The sequence below is a fragment of the Mauremys reevesii genome, linkage group 12 (genome assembly GCF_016161935.1).
Source record: "Mauremys reevesii isolate NIE-2019 linkage group 12, ASM1616193v1, whole genome shotgun sequence".
NCBI lineage: Eukaryota > Metazoa > Chordata > Testudines > Geoemydidae > Mauremys > Mauremys reevesii.
Window position 1 is genome coordinate 7,988,847 of NC_052634.1, and position 21,298 is coordinate 8,010,144.

At 45.9% G+C, this 21,298-nt stretch overlaps 1 protein-coding gene and 1 long non-coding RNA gene across 10 annotated transcripts in view; one reads left to right on the forward strand and one right to left on the reverse strand.

Moving 5' to 3' along the window:
• GRIK4 (glutamate ionotropic receptor kainate type subunit 4) overlaps nucleotides 1-11,931 on the forward strand; it is a 303,138-nt gene extending 291,207 nt beyond the window's left edge. For 6 of the 8 annotated variants that reach the window (XM_039496823.1, XM_039496822.1, XM_039496828.1 and 3 more), the window contains 6 exons: nucleotides 464-637; nucleotides 1,143-1,308; nucleotides 3,518-3,743; nucleotides 5,209-5,337; nucleotides 9,412-9,530; nucleotides 10,172-11,931. In XM_039496823.1, the coding sequence (XP_039352757.1) occupies nucleotides 464-637; nucleotides 1,143-1,308; nucleotides 3,518-3,743; nucleotides 5,209-5,337; nucleotides 9,412-9,530; nucleotides 10,172-10,537 (1,180 nt within the window). In that variant the 3' untranslated portion in view covers nucleotides 10,538-11,931. Of the gene's footprint in view, nucleotides 1-463; nucleotides 638-1,142; nucleotides 1,309-3,517; nucleotides 3,921-5,208; nucleotides 5,338-9,411; nucleotides 9,531-10,171 lie in introns of those variants that run through there. The other 2 variants (XM_039496827.1, XM_039496830.1) reach the window with 2 other exon arrangements.
• LOC120375852 overlaps nucleotides 1-21,298 on the reverse strand; it is a 35,878-nt gene that overhangs the window by 6,330 nt on the left and 8,250 nt on the right. The gene's annotated exons all lie outside the window — the stretch shown is intronic.

Below are 21,298 nucleotides of genomic sequence, written 5' to 3' on the forward strand. Positions count from 1 at the left end.
GATGGAAAGAGAGGTAGTTGAGGTGGGGGATGAGAGCCACTTTGCTGATTCACAGGCTAGGGGCTCGAATAACTCCTCATCTGTGATGCCCGCGAGTTCTGTCCCTCCCTAGCACTGATGCTACATGGGAAGTGAAGTAAGTGCAACTCTGGAGATATGAGCTACAGTCATTTCAATGACACGCCACAGCCAGGTTGATCTAGCAATCGTTATCCTTTCTACAGTGTGTTCCGTGTGGATTTCAGCTCCACCCCCCGTGAGCTAATCAAAGCACACAGCACTTTCTAAACACCAGGCTCCAACTTTGTGTTTGAACTCTGCAATGAGCCCCTTGATGCCTGTTGCCAGCAAAGAGTTTCCTGCTTAGAAATTCTGCCTCCTGGACAGTTAGAGCCTCCCCTCCTGTATACGGGATTTCCTGTAACGTTAACATATTTGGCCCGGTTGTTTCTTGTCACTGCAGACTGACGCCATATGAGTGGTACAGCCCCCACCCCTGCTCGCAAGGGAGGTGCAATCTCCTAGTGAACCAGTACTCTCTCGGCAACAGCCTGTGGTTTCCAGTCGGGGGTTTCATGCAGCAAGGATCTACTATTGCCCCTCGAGCTCTGTCCACACGGTGCGTCAGTGGAGTCTGGTAAGGAAACATGCCCATCAGAACTGTAACCAGCCGACAGTCACGGTCCAGGGTGCTGTAGTGTCGCTGCTGTAAGCTCTTTTGGAGCTTTAGGGTAAAACACCATGGTATCATTTTTACAAGGGTTTTGACATGTTGGCCGACAGCAGACGAGTCTCGGATAGTAGGTTATTACTCCACACTCCTCCCAAAGGAGTTCCAGATTGGGGGAATTCTGCTACCAGAATGCTCCCTATTAAATTTATGGCCATCCCCAAGCAGAGGGCCGCTAACTTGTTGGGCTCCAAATCCACCTGTTTGGTTTGTAGGCTTCAGATGAAGAAGGTTTGGGTGTTCAGGGAACTTTGCATGTGTTTGGCCTATCACTGGGCCTTTACTGGAAGCAGCAGGTCCACAGCACTTCTGAGCATTTGGCCTGTTACTCCAGGAGGGGTAAGAGGATTGAGATCAGATTGAATCCTAGGGGGAATCTCAGTTCACCTTTTCTTCATCCTTCCTTCCCCAGGTGGGCATTCACCTTAATCATCATCTCCTCCTACACGGCCAACCTGGCAGCCTTTCTGACGGTGCAGCGGATGGATGTACCCATAGAATCGGTGGATGACCTGGCTGACCAGACAGCTATTGAGTATGGCACCATTCACGGAGGCTCCAGCATGACCTTTTTCCAGGTGAACCCCATTCTCTTGCTATCAGGGAGTGGGGGAGCCCTCTGTTAGAATCAGATGTTCCCCAGGTAACCCACCTTGTCCTGTCTTCGGTGTGTCCCATTCTAGTCTCCGGTTTGTGGGGGAAATTCTAGGAGAGCGCAGACCAAGTGGCATCCGTAGCAGTTTGGGCCCATTTCATAGTCACTGATACCATAATGAGATTATTTATATGGCCCCATTTGTGTGCACGGTGCCTTATAGACATATACGAAGTCAAGGCTCCTTGCCCATTAGACTGATAACATAGCAAGAAATATGAGTAGACTGGGATTAGGATGGGAAGAGGGGAATCTGAGTTTGTAAGGGTTATTTACAAAGAAATTTCTGGGTTTTTTTTCTTGGTTGTATTTTCAGTGGGCCAAATTTTCAACTCCTTAATTCAGAACGTATCCTCAACCTAACCTCCTGCTGAGTGATAGACTGAATCTAAGGAGAGTTGTCCTCAGGGCTGGGCACAAAAGCTCAGATCCTAGTTTTGAGGAGCTGAGCCAAGTTGCTCAGAGACCAGAGGTGAGACCAGATTTTGCCAGAGCTGAGATAAGCGAGGGAAGGCTAAGAGGTGAAATGTGAAAGAGGCATTTCCTAGCACAGCAATGGAAACACTCCTTGGAAGCTAGATGCCTTGTTTCATGGGATATTTTTGCAGGACAGCCAGGCAAATGCCTAGCTTGTTGTATTCAGAAGATCAGTTTGTGCACAGAACACCAGAGAGTGGGTAGTAAAGTTGTCCGTAGCCATATGCTGTACCCACCTGATAATACCATCCCTGACAGGTAAGTATTTTGAGCCAATTTTTCCTAAGTGCATATGTATTGTTAGGCGGCCCTAACTTCTGCACATGCAAGACTCAACTTGTATCAGCACATAGGTGTTGGCCAACCCTGATTTGCACAAGCAGACCTGCATGCGCTGGTGCAAATCAGGGTTGGTGCAGGTGTTAGAGAGTCTGCTCACATGCAAGTCAGGCACATGCAAAGGTTTTCACACCATTTAGCCCATCATAGACTTCCGTATATCTCTGCATTTCCCTGTTCTGTCCAGAGTAGGAATGAATGAGTTAATCTTTTGCACAGTGCTTTGAACACACAAAAAGATGTACAAGGATTATTTATTTATTAAATGCTGAATTACCAAGGGGCGAGCGCTTTTCTCAGTATATTTTCGGTTTGAATTGAAGCAGGAAGCCCTCGAAATCTCATGAGTGAGTCTCGTCTTTCCAGCCCAATTTTGCAGACCCAAGAGGTTTGGCAAAGGGACGCTTACGCAGAATGCTGTGTCTAACACTAATTGAACAGAGCATGAGTGAATAAAAAAGCTGTGCCTAATGCATTTACTTAGTCCTGCTCTCTTCAGGGACACTGCAAGTTACAAATCATGTGCTTGAGTCTCCATTGCATCTTGCATAGTCATTTACACCCGTGTAAATGGAGTAAAAAGTAAATCAGCCTGTGGTATTTTTACCCCCATTTTGCAATCACTTTGCATTGGCATAAGTGATTGCACAAGATGCAGGGCGACAGAGCCCCCCCTTATATTAAATAATAATTAATCATAAAAACTTAGAAATACTAAATCTGAGTAAATTTTAACTGTAACTTGATTTCAGTATCTATGCTGCTGGCTTAATGTTTCCCTTCACTCGGCTCAGGAAGTAGAGATTAGCTTAGTCACTTTCCCTTTTGTTTCAAACACAAAATCCTAGATTCCAATATCTGTACATTTTGAGGGAAATCAGATTGGATGTTATTACTGGTCCCAATATGGGGCCTGATCCAAAGCCCATTGAAGTCAATGGGCTGCACCAAAACCCCAGATCCAAACATCCTCAGACTCTAAGAAAGTTTGGGTCCAAACTTTGTGGCCTAGAGGTTTTGGGTCTTTACACTCTTTCATTCTCAGTGCTGCAACGTTTGGGTTGCAATTGCTGCATGGGAGTGTTGGTTGATTTAAAAGTAAACCAGCCAAACAAAAATATTTGCCACTGGACTTAGTTTTTCAAATGTCATTGTGAAAACTTATTTTTCATGATTTATAATTTTAAAAAATGTTTTTAAGCTGGGAGCTTCAAAGGAGCCTAAGGGAATTGGGGCATCTGGCCCCCTTAAGCTTCTTGCAAACGTGTCAGATGAGGTCCCCTGCCACAGCTCTTCTTCCTTCCTCTTTCTTGCAGAATTCCCGTTACCAGACGTACCAGCGAATGTGGAATTACATGTACTCCAAGCAGCCAAGCGTGTTCGTGAAGAGCACGGAGGAAGGGATCGCGAGGGTGCTGAATTCCAACTACGCTTTCCTGCTGGAGTCCACCATGAACGAGTATTACCGTCAGCGCAATTGCAACCTCACGCAGGTCGGGGGCCTTCTGGACACCAAGGGCTACGGGATTGGCATGCCAGTCGGTAGGCGGTGAAGAAAAATTATAGCTATTCTCAGCTCTCTGCAGAGGATCGGAGCATTTGAAAGGCTGAAACGGCTCTAGGAGTGATGTCACTTTTCACAGATGTGCCATGTGTCACTTTTATTTCAAAGAGAGACCATCCAGAGGAAAAATCAAATGTATTTTAATTGTTCGTCTGCATCCCTTTAGATTATATAAAATGAAAGATTTTAAAAATATGCCATTATTTTTGCTGCATTTGTGCTCGTTGTTTGCTGTTGTGCCCTTCTCTCAGCACAAAAAGTAAACTAGATTTGTTAGGTTCACTTCCTGCTTCTAGCTCCAGTGCACAGCTGTCAAATAACTGCTGAGAACCCCAGGGACTTTATCACAAGTCTGGTGTTTTCCTTGGAGCCTCAGCTTCTGGATTCAGGTTATTAGCAGAGAATCTCAGCTTTCATTTTTTGGAAAATGAAAATGTCTTTAGCCCTCGTAGTTGAAGAGAAAAGCATGAAATGTGAACCTTAAAGGTTCCAACTCCAACTGACAAATAAAAAGGACCCCAAATTTGTGATCTATAAATATCTCTTGATTCTTAGGCCAGTCTCATGATTTGAGGGGAGGGGGCACCTGCTTAGTGACTTTTGAATCCTTGGGGCTAGCAACGTTGAAATAGTATCATCAATAGCTTCCTTTCTGGTTATCATACACATTGCTATTGTCTTTGGATTGTTACTATTGTAGAGGAAGGTTTAAATCCTAGAATAACTGTATTTTAACATTTCCATTAAGTTTTGTTTTAAAAAAAAACCTTTCATTTACTAAATCTAAATTACAGGCTTAAACTAGCTGGCTGCGTCCTGTGAAACAGTAGAATTACAGTGGATAAAGCACATGCTGCTACTTTTTACGCTGGTGGAATTTCATTGAGTTACTCTGAATTTACCCTGTTGTACAGCATAATCTGTCTGAGGGTCTGTCTTCTGGATCTCTGATAGTGAAGAGTCTGATAGTGAGCGTCTGGGTTTGCCTGGTGGTTAGATTAATTGCTGCTATAGACAGAAAGCGGTTTCCATTCTTGTCCTCTACTCCATATGGGACTGATGGCCAGAACAGAGCTACAGTTACAGGCACAAGGAGAGGGAATCGAACTGGATGATTTAGGGGAATGGGAATGAGACGTGCAGTTGCCCATTTGAATCCTGCCCAGCATGGCAGCGACCAAAAGCTTTTCCTTTATCCTGGCTGTGTGGTGGCCTTTGATCCCCACCTGGTCCACAGGGAACAAATCATCGCCTACAGCTGGCACTGATTTGTCGGTCGTCTCAATGGCAAGGATTGAATGGACCATCAGGACTGAACTCCCCTCTATCTGCTTGGAAGGGGGGTTCTCTCCAGTTCAGGCACATTGACAGGGCAGCGTGTGTGGTGTGGGGAGGAGAGCTGCCTAAACTATATCTTAACTGCCCTCCCCCTGGGTGTTGCAGGCTCCATATTCCGAGATGAATTCGACCTGGCCATTCTCCAGCTGCAAGAGAACAACCGCCTGGAAATCTTGAAGCGAAAGTGGTGGGAAGGGGGCAAGTGCCCCAAAGAGGAAGACCACAGAGCCAAAGGTAAACCCTGATTCTCAGAGACGCAGGTGCCTCCTGCATGGTACAAAGTCTATTAATAAGAATGTACAGCAGTCACATTATTATAGATGCTAGCAGAATGAGCTCACGCACCATCCACGAGCGATTCCAGACAGAGGTTTGGTTTGGTTTTGCAATTATTCTGACCTGAGATTTCTTAACAATGCAGAGAGAAAACCAAACAGCTCTGCTGAACCTCATGCTGTGTGTTTTTGCCTGGGGCAAAGATAGTAGCAACAACCAAATGACAAATCTTGGAGGCATATGGAGGGTAAATTAGCTTCTAATGAATGTTCTCAGCATTACATGGGAAAATAGATGCCTGAAAGGATTGCATCCAAATCCTGGACTCCTTTAAGAGAAAATGGAATTTCATCACAGAACCTTTGGTTAATGGGTTAATCTAAAGCTCCTTTAGAACAGGAAAGGGGGAACGGGGACTTTATTAATAAGGCTTTAAAACGGAAGAGCACGTCCTTGTGGGTAAAGCAATGCATGGCCTTAGGCTGATGTCCCAGCGTTAGGAACAGTTGCCAGCTTAAAGCAATCGCTATATTTTTGGCAGTTGCTCTAACTTAAGCAAGCGTTTTTTGTTTTTTTTTCTGCAAGGCTAAAAGGTTCCCTGGCTGAGAGAACAGCTTTTTGACCCTTACAAGCCCAGAGATGAAGAGCCAAGCAGGCCTCTGATGGCCATTTTGTTTACCTGGCACATCTGACGCGAGGGTTTTTTCACTTTATAAGCCAGACTACATGGACCCACACACGGGCTTTGTCTGGCATGGAAACTTGCTCCGTATGCTGCTTTGCTACCAGAAAACACTGCTGTGTACTTCAGATCATAGGGAAGAATGCTGGTTGCTGGGAGTTACAGGTGTGAGCTGAGCCCCAATATCTGGAATTGGATTCCAGATTCCTTGGGTCTGGGTTTTTAGGTCAGCCCCTTATCTTTCCCAGAGGAAGGATGATCCAGTGAGCACTAGCCTGGGGCATGGGAGACCTGGGTTTAAGTCCCCGCTCCACCACAGACTTCCTCTGTGATTTTGGACAAGTCACTTTGTCTGTCCATCTCTCAGTTCCCCTTCTCTGCAGCAAGGATAACAGCACTTCCTACCGCACAGGGGGATATGGGGTGCAATACATTAAAGAGTATGAGATGCTCTGTCTGATCCTACAGTAATGGGCATCAGAGAAGTGCTATAGATAGAGTCTCTTGAGGCCATTTGGAAAACGTGCACCCTGCCTTGGATTCCACGCCCACCCAAAGCACAGGGATGTTTGGCAGCAGGGTTTCCGTTCAACCCCCGAAGTGTTGGGGGAAGGAAGCATGGGGAGCAGAGGGGATGTCTAGATACGCTGCTCCTGGTTTGACTTGTTCTGTTCCATTGCAAGTGGCCCCCAATTGTGAGCAAAACAGGCCTCAGCACAAGTAGCTCAAATTCTCTACAGGTCTCTTTTAAAATCACACAATAATCCCTATTTCTAGCCATTCAGCACCAGTCCCAGGCCCCTCTCGCTGGGAGTATTGGATTACAGCAGAGTCTCTGAGTGCCTTGTTGGACAGAAACAGCTGCCCAGTGACTTGCGAGAGCGCTAATTGCTTTATCTTGACATCCCAAATGCATAACCAAGCTTCAAAGGGATGAAAATCAACTGATAAATTATTAAAGGCACATGGAGGGGAGGGGCACTCAGCAAACTCTGCAGAGAGCAAACTCCAGACAGGCCCTGAAGGGCAAAATTAGAAAAAGGGGCCAGTTCTGGTGTAGGTGGAGCAGGGGGACTAGGAGCCAGGACTCCTGGGTTCTGTTCCTGGCTCTGCCATTGACTCACTGCATGGCATCAGGCACGTCACTACCCTATTCTGTGCCTCAGTTTCCCCATTTGTGGAACTGGGATGATAATAATCAGCTTGCAAGAGCTGTCTGGAGTTAATGAAAAGTGCTTGGGAGGAGTATTGCTTTAAATGAAAACCCAGCTCTGTTCTAATCTAATCTTTGGAGGAAGGCTGAGCCAGGCCTGTGGGTGAGGGTGGGGATGTCTCTGAGCTGGGCATGGGGGAGAGAGGAGTCTGAGCTGATATTGGGCAGTGCTTATGGGAGGCTAAGGCAGGGTCTGGGTTGTGAATTTGGGGGGATAGGAGGTGGGGTTTGAGCTGGGCCTGGGCTGTGACTCTGGGATACATTTTATGACTTGTAATTGCTGTCTTAGTGGAAGCACCTCTGCCTGCAAAGGTCTGATTTACTGGGTGACGAGAGCCCCTGAGGGTTGCCAAAAGAATGATGGAGAACGGGGGAGAAATGCCACCCTGTGAGTTTTAAAACAAAGCAGGTCAGCAGTTTACAAGGACTGGGGGGAGGTTTTTATGTCGAAAAGCCACACAGAGATTAGGTCAGTAAATCACTGATTCTCTTGCTTTGATTTAATGTTACAGAGGGGAGAAGAAGATTTTACAGGTGTCCTGGTTGACTAATAGCCACATACAGTCCCCTCAGTGAAAGTTGCCGCATGCTTCCCTGTAATCAATTCAATCAACAGTCCAGTCCACCCGCGACCCTAGAACAAGTAGTGCTGAAAGAGGTCATTTCTGGGACTCTGCGTGCTGAGCTACAGGCCCAGCTTGCTCTGACCTCTTGGCCTCGTTCCACAGCTGCTACAACAGAGATGGGAGAAGAGAAGGCAGGGGGATTAATCGGGGGAAGGGGTCAGAGTGTGTCCAAGGCTGACAAGCTGGGTGGCTTCCTGGTGGCAATTGATATAGCCCCACTGGACTTCGGTGGAGCTAGGTCGATCTATATCAGCTGGAGACCTGGCCCATTGACGCCACTGGAGTTAGACCAGTTTATACCAACTGAGGATCTGGCCTATTGACTTCAATAGGTCTCGGCCAGTTTACATCAGCTGAGAATCCAGCCTGTTGACTTCAGCTGGGGAGCCTGGCCCACTGACATCAATGAAGCTAGCCTGATTTACTCCAGTTGGAGATCTGTTCCATTGACTTCAGTGGTGCTCAGCCGGTTCACACCAACTGGAGAGCTGGCCCTTGGAGCCAAATTTGCCCCTGCTGTAAGTGGAAAGTCAGTATTCGAGATGCCAATCTTGCTTACATCAGTGTAAATGCAGAGCAATTCATTGCCAACGGGGTTACTCCACTTTTGCCCCATTGTTACTGAGATGCAGAGAACGTGGCCCTTTGATACTAATTACTTAGAAAGAGTATCTCTCTCTTGGCATGATTTTGTTGGCAGTGTGGGTTCCCCTCAGTCCTCGGTCTGAGTTGTTTCAAAGGCAGATGAGGAAATACCCTTTTTCTGTGTCAGTGCTATGAGATGCATAGTCTTAGTGACTTAGTGACTTAGGCCACTGGAGAGGGACTGCGGGGATCTGGGTTCTGGTTCCACCAGTGACCTTGATTAAGTCACGTCTCCTTGTGCCTCTGTTTCTCCTTTTGCCTGTCCTGTCTATTTAGATTCTAAGCTGTTTGGGGCAAGGACTGTCTCTTACTGTCACCTAACACACTGCGACCCTGCTCTCAGTTGCATCCATGATCCTCTAGATGTAAATAGTAATAATTTCCCATCAGCATTACTGCATGTGAATGAAGGAATTGCTCTTGGTTCCCATCTCTTCCTTCTCTTTGCTTTGTTAGTGATGCTTTCTCATGTCGATTTACTAACTTCATAGCGACAACCGCTGAGTAAATAATTTGTACGACATAATTTATCTGATTGATCTTTCCTCCTTTTCCTGCTTTGTTTGTCTGCAAACCGCTTTACCCTTCTCTCGGAGGTATTTGTTGTTGGAAATTATTTGCTAAATCATACTTCCTAGGAAGAATTCTTCGATCGCAAGCAGATCATTGCAAGTAATTTGGTATTTACAATTCAAGCTGTGCTAGTTAATTGTGATTGGACAGCAAAGGGCCCATTGTACTGTTTTTGTTCCCTGAGTGTATGAGCTCAAAGATGATTAGAAGAGTCAAGGTTTCTATGTGGTTCCGAGCACAACGTTTGTTGTCTCTTCCTCTCCAGTTTATTTTTTTCCTTTGCTTCATTTCAGGTCTGGGCATGGAGAATATTGGTGGAATCTTCGTGGTTCTCATATGTGGCTTAATTGTAGCCATTTTTATGGCAATGCTGGAATTTTTGTGGAGCCTACGACACTCTGAACAGACAGAGGTAGGCTCAGAACTGTCATTGATGTTACAGGAAGTATGTACGTTAATGTTTGTGAGGTTCTCAGGTACTGCAGTGAGGAGCACCACAGAGAAGCCTATACAAAAGTGGGATGGGTCTGGAATAGATGAGGGTCATGGATCTAAGAATGAATGTTGCAGGCAGTGAGACCTAAAACACATGAGAATTCCAGGTACAGAGCAATGTAAAATTTCCAATGCACTGAGCCAGGTCTAGAATTTACAAACATCTCATGTCCAGTTAGTAAAATGTAGATTATATGCAAATTCTAGTTGCGGTTGTTGGCGGTCTAGAGCATATGGAAATTCCATATGCAGTTGGTGTGGTTTAGAACACATGAATTTCTGTCTAGAAACAGGTAAGGATCCCTGACATGAACTTGATGATCTAGAACATGTGAGGACCTTTGATGTGGATATTGGGGTCCAGAATGAGTGGGCATTCCAGTTAGTGGAATCTAAAACAGGTAGCAGTGCTAAATGCTAATTATGAGAACAGGTGACGATCCCAAGCACTAGTTTTGGCATCCAGAACAGTTGAGCATCAGGATCCAGAATTGGTACAGATGTTGGGATCTGGGCAGTATCTTGGAAATTGACCTCTTGCCTGTGTGTGTCTTCCAGATGTCTGTCTGCCAGGAGATGGTGACAGAGCTGCGCAGTATCATCCTCTGCAAAGACAGTTTCCACACTCGGCGAAGGCGAGGGGGGATGATACGGACTCGGCCCATTATTGCCGAGGAACGTCGACCCCGCAGTACAACCACTCTCAGCAACGGGAAACTATGCGGCGGCGGTGAGCCAGACGCCCTGGCGCAAAGACTTGCACAAGAAGCCGCTCTGGTCGCCCGAGGCTGCACGCACATTCGGGTGTGCCCGGAGTGTCGGCGGTTCCAGGGCCTCCGGGCGCGGCCAGCTCCGGGTTCACCTGCACAAAGCGAAGAGAGCTTGGAATGGGAGAAAGCCACCAACAGCAGCGAACCTGAGTAGAGTGGGGCAGGGGTGGGCAAAGAAACTCATGTTCCATTTTAGAGAACATGGACTTGTACAATGTCAGACTCGTTTTTAAATGAAAAGCAGTTATCCAGCTCCGCGAGAGCAAGACAAACCTTCAGGCTGAGAACCAGGCCCAGCCAGAGATTTTTGGTACCTCTCCTACCTAAGAGGACATTCATCCCACTTGGATTCTGAACCACTAGATGGAAGATTCTCTGGTTGGCCTGTCTCCAGCAGCTTTCCCTCACCTCAAAAATCTGGTTTTGGGGTGGGGACGACACACACAGAGGGCAATTCATATACCAGAACTGCCCCCAACTAGGGGGAAGAGTCATTGTCAGAACTACCCCATCCTAAGATAGGAGAAAAGGACACTAGTGTCATCTGTCTTGATCACACAGACTCCGTAGGGATGTTCTCTGGGAGGTATTTTTATTTGATGGGGTGGGGGGAAGGGGAAGAGAGGAGTAATCTATTATATTTTATTTTATTTTTGGTACATCAGAGCCTGGAGTCTCCAGCACACCAGATTTCAGGTGCTGAACTCTCCTGCCTTTGCAGCGACGTGGCATGCGGCGTGTGGAAGGGAGGGATAGGAGATGACTCCCAAACAGAAGCAGCGGATGAAATGAAAGTCCGTTCAAGGAGTTATTAAAAATAAAAATGCCAAAAACCAATCAACACACACAGTGAATTCAATGAGGCCTTGAAACACCTGGAATTTCAGGGGTTCTGTGTCTTTTTTTGTTTGTTTGTTTTTTCTGTCTGGGAAGGTGAGTGTGTTTGGTGAGTATGAAGCATCAAGGAAGGTGTCACGGGCAGGTGCTGTTGGATTCCATATGCTCTCTTAGGAACGCTGCCTTTTCCCCCCAGCAGAGGGCAGTTGCAATTACTACCCATTGTCACGGGCTTCTGCAAGTACAGTCCTAGGCATCATGATAGAAACAGGTGCTGACAGGTACAGCACATGGCCATCCTATGAACTCTTACCACTGTCCCCAGACTCAACAGCTGGGCCTGCGTGTGACCCAGGTGGCATCTAGATCTGAGGGTTTCCTTGCTACCAAATGTCCTTGAATGGACAGGGGGTAGGGAGGTCAGGTTTGACAGGAGGATCACTCCGGGTCTTCAGTGAGAAAAACCTTCCTTCCATAGCAGCAGCAGCTTCCCTCTGCTTGGTACAAATGTGGGGTTTACAGTGAAGAGTTAATTTTCTGATTGAAAAACAAAATTCTATGCAATTTCTGACTGTAAAATAAAAAGGGGGGAAGCAACGGGGGGTGGGTGGCGATAAACACAAACCTTGAGCAAAGGTATCTCCTGTTGTTGAATTCTTTTCTTTCTTTCTTTCTTTTTTTAAATGTACTGAAATAAAAGATATTGTCGTACAATTTTTTTCCCTTCCCCCCCCCCCCCCCCACTTTTAAAGCTTTGAGGCTGTTTGAGTCCCATCACTTATGGATGCAGCTCAACAGCGCCCCCGGAGGATCTGAGAGGTACTTCCAGCCTGCTTGGTCTTCACTGCAGCAGGTTGCTGCTTTGGCCTCTGCAAACACTACTTGCATAATACCGACAACTTCTGTTGCTGTCATTGTCTGTAATCATTCCCAAAGGAAAAAAAGCTGGGCAGGCCACATGGTCACTTTAGGAAAAACAACACAATCCCCTGGGCTCTATGCTGCAGTGAGATGAGAAGAACGCAAGCCCCAGCCTCTTTTAAACCTGATTGCTGGAAAAAGGGGTCTAGCATGGTTTCCCTGCACACAGGATTCCTTGTAGCAGATCAGCTCAATGGTCCACCTAGTTCAGTAACCTGTAGCCAGATACTTTACAGGAGGGTATAAAGAAACCCAGAGAATGCAGATACCTGCAATGGGCACTGGCGATTATTACATAGTAGCTCTTTTTGGCAGCACCCCAAAAAAATACAAAGTAGGGAACAGTCCCTGCTCTCAGTAAGGGGCTCTGTCCTGGGTGATGCAGGGGGTCAGCCTAGATGATCATAACGTTCCCTTCTGACCTCAGAATCTATTTAGCTGTGCAGATCTCACATTCTAAACGAACAGAGCTGGGAGGGTAGAGACAAGATGAAACATACACGTAGCGTGAGCATGTGAGAGTTGGCCTCTGTCTGATAATACAGTGTTTCAGTAACAGGGCCAGCTCCTTAGGTGCTGTCAATCAGAATAATTCCACTGACTTCACTAGAGCTACACTCATTTGCAGTGAGGATCTGGCCCATAATGCTTCTGGGGTTCTCGGCGGGAAGCAGGAGGGGGCAAGTCAATTCAAGACTACCCCCAAATACACCAAAACCTTGCCACGGTCAGTCGGGGTTAGTTCCATGTTGACATCATAGAGCTGAGTCTGCAGGAGACGAGAGCAGTGGCTTTGCTGAGCGGCTCAGGCAGGGTGTCCCATGCCTGCGAGCAGTGTGGGAGAGGCAGACAAAAAGGACCTGGGTTGGCAAGCCTCACTAGCAGAACAGGGATGGGGATTCAGGCAGGGGGATTGGACAAGAGACCAAACAGTAATGGAGTAACCTGCCCTTAGGGGAAGATTTGTCCTATCCCCATGAGATATTGTTGGCTTCTGCCCTGAGAAGGGAAGTTTGGGTTGATAACTGAGTAAAATCTCTCTCCAACCATTTAGCTAGCTGATGGGGATGAGGGAAAAACATAATCCCTTGGTCAGGGAAGCCATGCTAGCAATGTGTGTTTAAACATGATCGCAGCCAGCTTTCTTTTGATCCAAATGTGGACAGGGCCTAAGTCAGAGTTCTGCTCAGTGTGTGCAGAGTGAGCCAGTGGTGTACATTAATGTAGCTGTATTTTGTCAGTGGAGTCAGGGGCAGCTTACACCAGCTGAGGGTTTGGAGCAAAGTCTGAGTGTAACCCCTGCCTGCTCAATGTGACACTCTGGCCTTGCTAGTGGTGGCTAGGTCAGCTAGCATTCAAAAGCCCACTACAGCATTAGCTAAGAGAAAGGTGTCTCTGCTCATGTGGTAGAGGTGCTGCATTTTGGCTCAGGAGGTCCCAGGTTTGATCCCTGCTGATGACATCCAGAATGGTTGGTATTACAAGTAATAGCTCATCTGGGGAATTCAACTCACGGAAGTCTCTGCAGTCCAAGATACACTTCCCCGCCTCGGGGGAGTATGTAACTCCTGCTTACAGCATATGGCTCTCCATCCTCTTATAGCAGTGGCTAGGGGAGGTAGCTGTTAAGGAGTCTGCTATAGCCTTGGCTAAAAAGGGATGTACTTTAGCTTAAGAGGTCTCAGGTTTGATCCCTGCCTCTGACATCCAAAGTAGTTAGCATTATATTAGCTGCTGGCTAGATTCCTGGGGGTCAAATCTTCTACAGATGTAAATCAGTACAGCTAAATTGATGTTTAATTGGGCCAGCTCAATTTGCACAGAGTTGGCCCAGATCCTCCAAGTTATTTAGGCACCTAACATCCACTGACTTCAATAGAAGCTAGGAGCTTAAATACTGTGGGGGATCTGAGTCTTGGCATCTAGTTTGACTCCTTGTACCAGCTCCTCCACTGGTGAAAGTCAGTGCCACTGCATTAAAGCCAATTGTGCTGGGTGGATTTCTAACAACTGGGGAGGTGGGCCCTTGATTTTAGTGGTAACTCATAGCACATATTCTACGAGTTGCCAGCGTATTTTGCATTCCTGACAAGAAGATTGGAGACATCAGAAAAACCTCTTATGTTTGTTTAAAGGCCAACATGTTCTTATGCGTGCCAGGCACTATTCATCAAAAGACACTCGCTTTTGAAAATTTATTTACAGGTTAGCAAAAGAAAAGAGTCCTGTCCATCATTTATCATATCTGATTTTTCCCCCCCGTTGCTGCAGTGACTAAAGAGAGAACTTGACAGTGCCAGACATTTTTCCTTTTGCTATGCCGAGGGAATCTCCCAGGCGTCACTCAGACTGAGGCCATCAGGAAAAATAAACCAGCGCGGTTCGCTCTTGATTTGTCTTCACTTTTATGTCAGCTTCCCTTTCCCAGGCTGTATTTTCTATCAGAGTCTGTATATTGAGGGGGGGGGGGGGGGCTTGGGTTTTTGTTTTTTTTTTCTGTTGTTTGATCACCTTGTTTACAATAAAAATACAAATACACCTTGAAATAGTAGTGGATGGATAAAAGCTGCTTTGGTTTGAAGGCCTTGGCTGGTGTCGTTCAGCACACACACAGAGGAGGGGCGTACATGGTGTACTCACAAAATCTAGACAGGCCCCTTGTGCTCATCCAGGCTGCCCTAGACCAGAGGGCACTGCGCTGCCCCCAAAAGAATTCTGAGCCCATATTTTATAGCAAACCTTCCCACCGTGAATTAAAAGTGGGGAATCCGCCACAAACCTTGGTAAATTGTTCCAATGCTCCAGTTACTCACACGGTTAAAAATTTACACTTTATTTCCAGTCTGAATTTGTCTAGCTGCGGCTGCACCACTGCGAAATTAAAGAGGTTAAAAATAACCTCTCTATGCCTCTTTGCTAGTCCCCTGTTTATGCAGCCCTAGCTTACACAGGTGTACTTTTGGCCACAGGCTCACACTGGGAACGCATGTTTAGCTGTTTATCCACCATGCTCCCTGCCAAATCTTTTTCATAGACACTGCTTTCCAGGATCGCGTTCCCCAGCCTATAAGTATGGCCCATGTACAAGTATACAAACCGAGCAGGAACACACACTCAAACTGGAGTGGGACACTGCCCTCCCCCCTTTGTTCTCACTCTGGAAACCATTCTGATGGCCTCTTTCATTTGGCCAATCCCACTCACATGTTAATGAAGGTCAAGCTTTGGAGTGGTTTGCCATCCAAATTGCACTTTCCCAGCATAGCCATTACTTGAGAAAATGGGCGTAATTCTAGTAAGATCGCTCTGTGGAGTCCACTGGGAGGCGACGATTAGATCAATTAAAATATAGTACTTGGCTTTAATCCCTTTTAATTGTTTCACCAGAGCCCCCCTGCCTCCCTCTCCATTACAAGAGATTCGCTGCAGAACCCAGGAGGCATGGACACTGAGTGTTTCTATTAGCTAAATTCCCTTGGCTACCTTCCTCCCCTGTTAATATGAAAACACACATCCTCCAGATTGGCCAGTCTTATTGGTTAGGAGAAGCTCTAGTATGAAAATAACAAAAACTCTGGGGATTCTTTTTTGATGAAAGTTTTATTCATTTTTGCATTCCAGGCAGTTTAATTTTTCACTCAGCACGTCCCCCTGACGTCCAGCCTGTAACTAACTGTGGGCACTGGGAAGGTGTTGATGCGGCCCTAAGGCCTTTGCAAGACTAGCAGAGGGGCTGTTTACTGAACTTGGTAGCATCAATAAAACACAAGAGGCACATCTTGAGGCTTGCAAGCCAACAGGACTGTGGCAAGCTGAAAATGACAAGAAGGGATAGCTCAGTGGTTTGAGCATTGGCCTGCTAAACCCAGGGTTGTGAGTTCAGCCCTTGAGGGGGCCACTTAGGGATCTGGGGCAAAAATTGGTCCTGCTAGTGAAGGCAGGGGGCTGGACTCAAGGTCCCTTCCAGTTCTAAGAGATTGGTATATCTCCAGTTATTACCTTTTTGTATTATTTAGTTCAGTTCTTCTGACTGGATAATAGTGAAGATGACTGTTTAACCATTTCAGAACCAAAAATGTTCCTTGATGGTGATGTCATAGGATTGGGTTGCCCTTTAAGGGTCAGCCCTCCTGCCAGTCATTAATCAGTTGCCTCCCTCCAGGTGAGAGAAAGGTCTGACAGGAAGTTAACTCAGGGATGAGAGTTAGAGGGTGTAGGGTTGGTCAGGGGTCAGGAAAGGGTTTAGTGTAATGCTAGCTAGGTGAAAGAAGTGGGTGGGGAAAAGCGTAAGTAATATTAGAAGCTAAAGCCTTTTGAAGTAGATACCTTAGGAGGGGCCATGCAGCAGGACCTGGTATTCTTGTTTTGACTGATGTTAGATTGAGTTTGTTTGAACAGTAATAGGTTCCTGGGAAAAGGGAAGGAAAGAGCTTCCTTTCATTGATTCAGCTGGCTGGTGAATTGGTCTACGGGGGTATGTAAGAAAGGAGAAACAGAGGCAGGATTCAACACTGAGTTTAAGGAAACCTTGTTATACGTTGCCTATAAGAACAGGCAAAATGGTTGTTCAAAGAGACAAGCCACAGCTAACTGGACTTAAATCCCTTGGTCCCTAACTAATTACCTATAATATCCCCCTTGTCCTTCCTACCCCTTCTAACAGGACTTTTGGGCCCAATTGTCAGCAGGTATAAAATGGGCATAGTTTTATTGACTTCAGTGGAAATGTGGTTGTACATTTAAAGGCCTGATTCTAAATTCACATTGGTGTAAATTAAGAGTAACTCCATAAAAGCAAGTAGAGTTACGCTGATACAATAGTAGCATAAATGAGATCAGAACTGGGCCCTTATTCTGCAAAAACTCTAAACCAGACTTTAAATAGAGATCTAAAAGAAAAACAAGGGAGAACCAGGATACCTAAGAGTCCAGTGTCTTATAAATTCCCTTCCAAAGATGCTGCTGCCATACTGGGAAAAGTCTAAATGCTGGTGGGCATAATTTGTAAATTATTCAACTTTCAGCTTCTCCTTTAGAGTTCGTAAAGGAGAAGATAAATGTGCACAAATGCCTGCTGAGTAGAATATAAAGAACCCAAAGTGCCAGAAATCCCATTATGATTTGATGGCCACAAACTGATTGAAAACACACACCTGAAAGCAGTAGTGATGAATTCAGTAAAAGTAGGTTCCTCTGATACTTGATGCCATGGTGAGAAATTCAGTCTCTTATCAGTTGGATCAGTACAATGGATACACCTCTTGAGAGATTTTTCAGGAAGGAATGCACTCCATTCCAGCTGAATTAATAGTCCCTTTTACAGCAAATAATATTGCATCTTTGGGATAAAAGTACTTCACAAACTGTAGGCAGGGATCAGCTGAAACCCCATTAATGTGCAGCTGCTTCTCAGGGTGGAACGTGGCAACCATTTAACAGTGTAAAGTGCAACTTAAAACCAGCGTCCAAAAAGGTCTGCTGAAGAGAGACAGATAATAAAAGGGAAGGAAGCAACTTTATTAGCCCAATATTCTAGTTTCCTCTTCATATTCCAGTACTGTGGTTATCAATAGAGCTGTCAATCCTCTAAGACCCAAATGTCACTGGCCAGCTTTCAGACAGTCATGTTTGTGATTATATATTTTCTATATACGTTTTCATACCACATATCAAATACTGAAACATTTGTTTCAAAACAAATATTGTTATCACTGTGACAAATAACAGCTTGGATTATTAAAACTGGAAAGATTTAATATTTACTTTTTGCACTATTTACATTATTTGGCATTGCCCTTTTCACAGTTGGATCAATGAGACTAGGCTAGTTAGTTTCACTTTTGTTTTTTGGTTAGTTTTGCTTTTTGACTAGGGTTGCAATGGTTTGCAGTGGAATGTTTGCTTCAAGGTGCCCACTGGAATTTAAAGGTACTACCAATGGAATCATTTCTAACAGGCTTAGGTTTTTGTTAATGAGCTGCTAGCATTCTTAAATAGGCAAATCCTCAGTTTCTATAAATCAGTATGGCCTTCAAGGGATTTATGTTGATTTACACCAGCTACGGACCTAGCCCGAACTGTGTACTACAGATACAAACTGAAGTGCAGCACAGAGAGGGTTTAATACACAATATGAGCCAGATACTCCACTCATGTAAATAGCACAGCTCCATAGACATCAGTCGACCTACACTGATTTATACCAGTTGATGATCTGGCCCTATATCTCTGCAGTTCTGTTTGCCCCCGACCCAACAACTCATGTTGCTTTAGACCCCAAAGAGAGAACACTTCCGGTCTCACATCAGCCCTTTTCTAGGGCCCAGGTAATGTTGATGAGTTTATTCCTTTAACTTTCTCCAGGCTTAGTTCTCGCTGAGCTGAGATTTGATGTACTTTATTTCTAAGCCTAAAGCAAATGCAAATGAGAGTGAAAAAAAGGACTTCTCTTATTCCCAGGTGAGCATTAAGATGACTGATTTGTCTGCCAAAAACCTATTGTTCTTCCAGAGTCTACAGTAAACAGCCCAAGCACATTTGCGAGGGTATTCACAGGAGATGCTCTGATTATTGCTCGCAAGATTAAACCAGGACTAGATGAACACACAGCTTCCAGTTTTATTCCTGCACCATTTATCAACCATGACAGGCTTAGTCTATAGGCAGCCTAAATGGAGGTGAGAGCGTAGTAAGGACCCTGAAATCCAGAGTGACACTGCTAAGTGCCTCTGTACTAAGGGTCCAGTGTCAAATACAACTCACTCTGGCATTAAGAGAGTCTGTTTGTTGGTAATTTCAGATGGCACGGAGCTGGGCAGACAAATGTGTGAATGTAATGCAGACTTCTATACCAAATTATGATCAAAAGTAACAGCTGAGGTTTCTTATGACCTGGGGAAATTGACCAGCACAGTTATAGCAGAATAGCTATTGCACGATAGCTATTCCACTAACACTTCCATGTGGACACGCTATTCTGGAATAATTACTCTGCTGATTCTCTCCTTTCTCAAACCAGTGGGGCAAAAGAGTATGAGTTAATACTGACTAAACAAGGAGTAATGGTCTCAAGTTGCAGTGGGGGAGGTTTAGGTTGGATATTAGGAAAAACTTTTTCACTAGGAGGCTGGTGAAGCACTGGAATGGGTTACCTGGGGAGGTGGTAGAATCTCCTTCCTTAGAGGTTTAGGCTCTGGCTGGTATGATTTAGTTGGGGTTGGTCCTGCTTTGAGCAGGGGGTTGGACTAGATGACCTCCTGAGGTCCCTTCCAACCTTGATATTCTATGATTCTATGAAATCAGATTTAGCTTCCTTATCTATGCTATGTACCTTATCGGTCACCTTCCCTGCCTACCACCACTTTTCCCTTCCATTGCCTGAAGGACCAGGGCAGCAGTGTTTGCTGAAGCTTCTGGTGGTGCAACTCTACCAGAGCCATTGCCAAGAGACTGAATGGAGCTCAGGGCCAGGAGACACTATAGAGGCACAGTCTGTGCAGACACAACCCTGGATCCTAGTGACTGCCCCATGTTCTGTAAATTGCAAATCCCAGTTACTACCAACCCTCACAGGCAGCCCCGGGGCAAGATCCCATCCTTCATTACAGCCCCTTAGTGCCACTCTGGAGGCAGAATGGTGCAGGATTGCTCCCTTGGGGAACTTCTGCAGTGCGCCACCTCCTGCAGTAACCTCACCCCCCAACAATGTGGGGGAGGGGCCAGGGACAGCATAGGACAGGAGGGGGAGCATCTGGGACAATCCAGCTATTTTGAACTACAGAACAGCCCACTGGTGGCTGGGAGGAAGCAGTTGTAAATTAATCTAGCTCCAGGGGCTACTCTAATTTAGTCCAGGGACTTAATGCTGGTGCCTGAAACAGCCCAGAATCCCAGAGGTGCAAAACTGTGAAACTCATGCACACACTGGGCTGGACTTCCTGTGAGGCACCACTTAGTATCTGGCCTGTTGTCTTTACATCAAATCTGATGTTACCAGTTTATCAGCACTGCACAGGGCCTGTCTGTTGGGAACGCCTTTGGGCTACATGAACTAATCGCAATGTGGAAGGGACCCTATCCAAAGATGGAATGCCATAGCATGCCACGATACCGCAGTACTATGTGCTTGGCCACTCAGCTTGTCCTTGCTTCTGCATATGGTTATTTTGTTTTCAGAGCACAAAGTAACCAGTGGTTAAAGCAGGGGATTGAGACTCCTCCTGACTTATTGTGGGACTTGCAGCAATTCCCTAGACCTCTCTGCGCCTCAATTTTCCCATAAGTAAAATGGGGAAGATTATCGTTACTATGAAGAAAGAGGATCATGCAGTGGTTAGAGTACTAGCTGGAACTTGGGAGAGTAGGGGATTCAATTTCTTGATCTGCCAATGACTCCCTGTGTGACCCTGAGCAAATCCTTTAGCCTTTCTGTGCCTCAGCTTCCCATCTGTACAATGGGGATAATAGCACTGTCCTGGGAGGACAAACACATTAAAGACTGGGAGATACTCAGATACTAGGGTGATGGGGACCAGATAAGTACCTTAGATTGACACATGGGAGTGAGGGGAGGCATATTGTGAGGCTTAATTCATTTGCATTTGCAAAGGGCTTTGAAGGCTTCGGATGAAAGGTGCTGGAGAATTGCCATGTGTTAGCTAATAATTGCTTCAACATGAGGAAAGCTGGAATCCTATAAATAGGCCGGCATCTTTCCAGAGGCCAGATCCTGTGCCCAATCTGTATATGCAAGTCCCTTTCCACGATCAGGGAGAGCTACAGAGCTTGTGATTTTTCCTCCCAACTCCAAAAGTAGCCATACTCCAGCAAGGCTGGCAAGGAAGGCCCAGCCAGTACCATGCCTGGAGCCCCATCACCTGTTCCCCTCTAGCTAGGTCCATAGATGCTTTGGGTTAGGATTTAGAAAGCTGACACTTTCCCGTGCCACTTGTGCTCTTGGCTGTCAGACCCCATGATGTGAGGAGCAGCTGACAGCGGATTCTTTCTTAGCTGCTGCTCCTCCTTGTATTCCATTCTACGCAGAGAATGAGCTAGAATGAGGATAGATAGTGCTGCCTCCTCTTTGGAGAATTACAGACAAACCCCCAGCTTACCGAAGGAGTTATTGTCCCCTTAGGAGGGTCTAAGTGGGCTACAC